The 5,897-nt window shown below is 58.0% G+C and overlaps 2 protein-coding genes across 2 annotated transcripts in view; one reads left to right on the top strand and one right to left on the bottom strand.

Moving 5' to 3' along the window:
- Positions 1–574: 574 nt before the first annotated feature.
- FOXO4 (forkhead box O4) lies at positions 575–4,571 on the top strand. Its single transcript, XM_039841718.1, has 3 exons — positions 575–2,124; positions 3,014–4,073; positions 4,380–4,571. Exons 1-3 carry the CDS (start codon positions 1,999–2,001, stop codon positions 4,385–4,387), a joined length of 1,194 nt encoding a protein of 397 aa, XP_039697652.1. The 5' UTR covers positions 575–1,998; the 3' UTR covers positions 4,388–4,571.
- Positions 4,572–5,156: 585 nt separating this feature from the next.
- The window catches only part of CUNHXorf65 (chromosome unknown CXorf65 homolog), a 2,795-nt gene continuing 2,054 nt past the window's right edge, over positions 5,157–5,897 (bottom strand). Inside the window, exon 5 of the mRNA XM_039841735.1 lies at positions 5,157–5,272. Coding sequence (XP_039697669.1) covers positions 5,157–5,272 — 116 coding nt within the window. The remainder of the gene's footprint in view (positions 5,273–5,897) is intronic.

Raw genomic sequence — 5,897 nt, 5'->3', positions numbered from 1 at the left:
CTTCGGCAGGCACTCAGACACACGTTGACTCAGGACATCGTATATGCCACACTCGGCGCCCGATGCTAGGGGATCCCAGATGAATAAGACACTGTCCTTGCCCTGCAGAAAATTGAATTCTCTGCTCGCTGCTCCACACTCCAGGCACAAGTGTTGGCTCGGGCCGCCCCAAACACTTATTCCCACAGAGAAGTCTTTATCCTCTGGGCCGCGGGGACTGGGGATTCTCCACATGAGCGTAGCCTTCCCTCCGCCCCCACCTCCCACCCGACACCTTCTCTCCGTTCCTGTGGGATCCTTTGGATTCCCTGCTTGCTTCCCAATACCTCGGGGTAGAGGTTCTGTCCTACAGCTTCTGTAGCCAAGAGGAGGGAGTGGCGTTGGCAGAAGGTAAGAAGCGACGCTCGTGGGCTGAGGTAGCTTGTCTTAGCCTCTGAGGACGAAGGGGCCGTGAGCTGCTACCTGCCTCGTTTTACCCTATACTGCCCGGACGCTCTCCCAACTCGGGGGGCGAAGTTGTCATATACCGTTAAGGAATATTAATCGCGCAAAAAGAGCACGAGGTTGGGGTTCCTTTGGGCTTCCATGAAGATTCTGTGAGAAGAGGTCTCGCGAGATACTCCGAAACCTTGGCTTCAGAAATATGGGGCGCTAATTACAAATCCGGGAGCTTCGGCCCCTGTCGATGTCGTCTCGTGCGCCCGCCCATAGGTGGTGGAGTCGGCATACAAAGAAGTACAGAGGGTCGAAGGGGCAGAGTCTCCCCAGGTACGAGAGACCCGCAGCAGCCTCAGGGGTTGGGCAGACAGAAAACAGGACAGCTGACTGAGACCCTTGGCACTATTTCTGGGTAGACTGCCACGCCACAGTCTCAGCTCGTGAAGATGTCCCCTCCTTGGACCCAGCCTACACAGCTGTTTTTCTTTTCCCTTAGGTTAGTTTTCCAGAGTAGAAGAAATAAGCACGAGTTGTTAGTTATGCTGTGGAAGTATAGTCCCTCCTTATTATTTACGCTTTTACGGGGCTTTTTAGTTTACAAAGTGGATTATTATTATTATTTCTTTTTTATTTTATTAGTCTTCACAGCAATTCCCAGTCCACATTTCGAATTTTAGGAAACTAAGGGATAGAAAGCGTAGGAAACTCACCTTACCTCAGGAGGATGAGGACTTGAACTCAGGCCTGACTACAAATCATACTCTTGCTGCTAGTCCAGGCTGCCAACTTCCCTTCGCTGGAACGATGGCGAGGCCGATCAGACATCGCGATGCCCAGGCCTCCAAGGCCCTCACCTCCCACGCCTCACCCCCATCCCACTCCAAGGGGGCAACCTCTGCCTGAACTGGCTTAACCAGGGATGTGCCAAGTACTGCCACCCCACCAGGGGGCGGCACCCACTTACGACAAGAAAGCTTAGTTTAGGTGGCTTGGGGAGCAATTAGCCGTCACCCCCCTTCCAACGGGTAAGAACCACAGGCTCCTAGGGAGCCGACCTCTGCAAGTAGGTGGCTGTACCACGTCCCAGTTCCTAGGCCTAAAGCAGAGGGGACAAAGCATTGGGCTTCATGGAAAAGGAATGGGCCTTCTCAATAGACCAAGGATTTGAGGATCGAAAGGGCAGAAATCACAGTGCCAGAAGTCACTGTGGTCCTCAGTCACTAAGGTCCCTGGATGGCTGGACAAGTGTGGTTCCTTGAAGCAACTAAGCGTTAACGTGGCCAGAGAAGTCGAAGCGCCATGACCACAGGGCCCCGGACAGACGTGGGTTCTTCAGCATCTTTTTCCGGGCAAAGGGTCTCTTTATCTCAGTGGCAGTCACGAACATGTGAGGTGACGTCTGACTGCCCATAGCCTCCCTAAGAGGTCTGAGGTCCGTGTGTGAGGTCACATGCCCCCAAGGTTGGAGATCTTATACGCAGATTCCTAGGAGACGTGGAAGAATCTGCCAATCTCTACTCCCGGGGCCCCTGGGGGAAAAAAAGTTATCTCTAGCAGAATATGAGCAGCAGGGAGCAAGGAAGGACCATAACCTCTATTACCCAAGACGCTCAAGAACGGACAGCCCCCAGGGGAGACTCGCCATCACTCAGGAGACACCCAGCAGTCTGGCAGGGAGGAGCTCGAGTAGGTACTGGGCACTCTGCACTCCGAGGGGTGCTGCTGGGGGTGCCCGACTGGACGCCTCGATCTGCGTCCCGGGTGCTCACACCGGATGAGACTCATTTCGCGAAAGTCAGCAACCCGATAGACATCGGGTAAAAACCGTGTGGAACAGATTAAAAATCCTCCACAAGAAATGTGGCTGCAGCCGGGTCTGGACAAAGCCATACAGTCTAGACAGGGGAGCTTCTCCTCAGGACAAGGGCAAACGGTGAGAGGAATCTGCCTGGGCTGTTTGAGGTCCCCCCCGGGAGAAGCCTGGCCACCATGTCCTTGAGGGTGTGTGTCTTCGGTTTGGGAGAAATCGGGGAAAAAATGGAGCCTTCGAATCCTCTGCAGAGCTGGGGCCCACGTGCTCCGTGGGGAGCGGAGCGCCAGCTGTGCCGAGCCAGGCTCCAGCCCCTCCGCCTGTTGGGACAGGGTGGGGCCGTCCCGGGCTGGGGACGCGCCACTGTCCTGTGGGCTCCACCCGAGCAGCGTGCACTCGGGGAAGGGGGTGGAACCGTGGAAGCCTCTTCCCCGGCTGAGCCTCGTTCCTCCCAAACCAGGGGCATGCCTCCCTGACACCCTCAGCCCCAGACAGTCCCCCCCAGAGACGCGGGAGGGGTTCGGGGACTCGAGCTTGTCTGGGGAGGGGTGCCCTGCCCTCCCCCCTACATCGGTGCTGAGGTTGCGGCCCGAGCCTCGCGTGGAGAGGCCTGGAGCAGAGGCCCGGCTTCCGTGTGGGCCCTGCCTTGGCTTGTGTCCCCCCTGCATCCGACTCCCTTCAGTCCCCTCTCCTTTTCTGACCGAACCCCCCCTTCCCCCCCACATCTACACTCACACCCTCTTCTCGCTGCTCTGTCCTCTTCAGAACTCGATCCGCCACAACCTGTCTCTGCACAGCAAGTTCGTCAAGGTCCACAACGAGGCGACCGGCAAGAGCTCCTGGTGGATGCTGAACCCCCAGGGAGGCAAGAGCGGCAAGGCGCCCCGCCGCCGGGCCGCCTCCATGGATAGCAACAGCAAGCTGCTCCGGGGCCGCAGCAGGATGCCCAAGAAGAAGCTGGCCATGCTGCCGGCGCCACCCGAAGGTGCCTTGCCGATGAGCCCTGTCGGCCACTTCTTCAAGTGGTCGGGCAGCCCTGGTTCTCGAAACCGCGACGAAGCCGACATGTGGACCACCTTCCGTCCACGCAGCAGCTCCAACACCAGCAGCATCGGCGCCCGGCCCTCCCCCGGGGGGCCGGAGCCCGAGATGCTGGCGGTGGAGGAAATGCCCTGTGCAGGCAGCAGCTATGTGGGCTGTGTCCCTGCCCCCCGAAACGAAGGTCTGGAGCTGCTCGATGGCCTCCACCTGGCCTCCGCCCGGGCCCTGCTCCCTCCGAGTAGTCTCACGGGCTTCTGTTTGCAGCATCCCGGGCTTCCGGGCCCCCTACAGGGCTACGGCGCCTCCCTCTTTGGCCCGGCAGAGGGGCCCCTGGCAGCAGGTGAAGGGTGCTTCGCTAGCTCCCAGTCTCTGGAGGCCCTGCTGGCCTCTGATCCACCACCACCCCCTGCCGATGTCCTCATGAGCCAGGTAGACCCCATTCTGTCCCAGGCGCCCACGCTTCTGTTGCTGGGGGGCATGCCTTCCTCCAGTAAGCTAGCCACAGGAGTCGGCCTGTACCCCAAGCCTCCCGAGGTTCCGGGGCCCAGCGGTCTGGTTCCCCCCGTTCCTATGCTAGCACCACCTCCAGTCATGGTGGATGTTCCCATCCCCAAGGCTCTGGGGGACCCTGTGGTCACACCCCCTGCCGATACTACAAGCCAAGACAAAATGCCTCAGGATCTGGATCTCGACATGTATTTGGAGAACCTGGAGTGTGACATGGATAACATCATCAGCGACCTCATGAATGGGGGTGAGGGACTGGACTTCAACTTCGAGCCAGGTACGTGGCGTCTCACGACCTGTGGCCACCCCCGGGCGCCCAGGTGGTTCCCACAGTCCGAGCAACGGGGACACTTAGCCACGTGGGTGGGTGGAGCTCCGGGGGAACTGGAGGACGATGCCATTTTGGAGTGGCGGGGTTTCCAGACCGGCCCTCCAGGCCCCTCGGCAGTGCCCACTCTCTCCAGGTAGCGCGGGACAGGTGGGGGAAGGGCTGTCCGTTTTCCTGGGTGTGGACCACGAGGGTAGAAAGCAGTCAGGTCCCGGATGAGCCTCTTACCTTGCCCTCCGTCTGTTTTTTCCACAGATCCCTGAGCCATGGCTGGAAGCTTTATCCCTGGCTTCAGAGATGGAGCCAGGCATACCCATACTCTCTCTTTATCCTTGATTATCCCTGGGAATTTGGGACCCTGATTTAGAGCTAGGGTGAGGTTCATGCACACGGGTGTTGAAATTATAAAGATAAAGCCGCCCCATGTGGGAACAGGGGAGGTGGAGGGCTGGGGAAAAGGAGGGGCTTTGATCTCACTGTGCCAATTAGGGGTAAGGCCCCTTGGAATGTTATCCTCGGTCTCCCCATCTCTGTCTCCCCTGAGTTTTGTAGCAGGGCGGCAATTGCTGAATGTAAAGTCAATTAGTAATTTACCCCTGCCTTGGGAGCAGGGTTTTGCAGCATCCATCTGAGTCATCCAGGTGAGGTTGAACCTGGGATTTTTATGGTGGTGGCGGTGGCGGTGGTGGTGGTGGTGGTGGTGGTGGTGGTGGGTGGGGGAGTGGGACCTGCAGGCCAAGGTCTGAGCACTGAGTGGCTCACCTGGCCAAATCACCTCGAAGGCTTTGCAGATAAGGTTTTTTTTTTATAAACTTTAAAGAAATATAAACACACACACAAACATACAGAGATTTTAATAGTAAGGTGCTAGAAGATGGGAGAACGCTTTTCTTTCACAGCCATTATTGCAAATGCAAAACACTACAGATATAATACTGGGGACACACAGAGCAAGGGGGAGCAGCAGTGGGAAGCAGCACTGAAAGCAAGGCCAAAGCGGAGTTGTTTCAGCCTGGCGTTTCTCACATTCTGTCACTCCCCAGCCTGGATGGGAATGGGACGCAAAAGTAGCCACACTCTCAAAGACGACCCTTGGGGGGTTAGTGCCAGGCTGGAGGGTACATTGAGAGTCTGAATGTATTTGCGGCCTGGGAAGGGGGGAGAAGAGAAGGAGGGCAGGATTTAGGGTGGTAAAGTTAGGCACAGAGACCTCCCTGTTCAAGGCCCCTGACAGCTGTCCCTGCCCTTCTTCCCCTTGCCTGACTACAGGGGTTATGTGGAAGTGTGTGTGGTGGCGGGCAGGGGGAGGGGCGGGACAGAGGAGGGGGAGCTGGGGAGCTTGGCCGAGGGTCTGGGAAATGAGCGGGATGAAGGGGAATGTGGATCAGGTTTACTAGCACCTGCCAGGGAGGCCATCTGGGGCTCCTCCACCCCAGCCCCCAAAGCAGCCCCTCCCCTGGTCCCCTTTGCATTGTGCCCTCCCCCCCGGCCCTGCTGTGGGTTCCCATCATTTCCTGTGTCAGCGCCCGGCCTACCCTGATTGTATCATGTGCTAGATTGGAGTAGGGAAGTGTGTCAAATCAATAAATGAATAAATTCAATAAATGCCTATAACCAGCTCTGGTTTCTGCTGCCTTACTGCCCACCTCAGACAGGGGGAGGGAGGGGGAAGGGCAAAGGGCCGGCAGGAGGGACCGTCCAGAGCCGGAGAGGTGGGGCCGGGTGGGGGGATTTCGGCCGCGGGGAGGTAGGGAGGTATGGTGGGGGAGGGCC

This window comes from Pteropus medius, unplaced genomic scaffold, assembly GCF_902729225.1.
Source record: "Pteropus medius unplaced genomic scaffold, Ma_sr-lr_union100, whole genome shotgun sequence".
NCBI lineage: Eukaryota > Metazoa > Chordata > Mammalia > Chiroptera > Pteropodidae > Pteropus > Pteropus medius.
This window is presented reverse-complemented; position numbering and strand designations above follow the sequence as displayed.

Coding starts and splice junctions, on each gene's coding strand:
- FOXO4 (XM_039841718.1), top strand. CDS start 1,999: ATGAGCAGCAGGGAGCAAGGAAGGACCATAACCTCTATTACCCAAGAC. Junction 2,125..3,013: donor TCTGGCAGGGAGGAGCTCGA/GTAGGTACTGGG, acceptor TGTCCTCTTCAG/AACTCGATCCGCCACAACCT.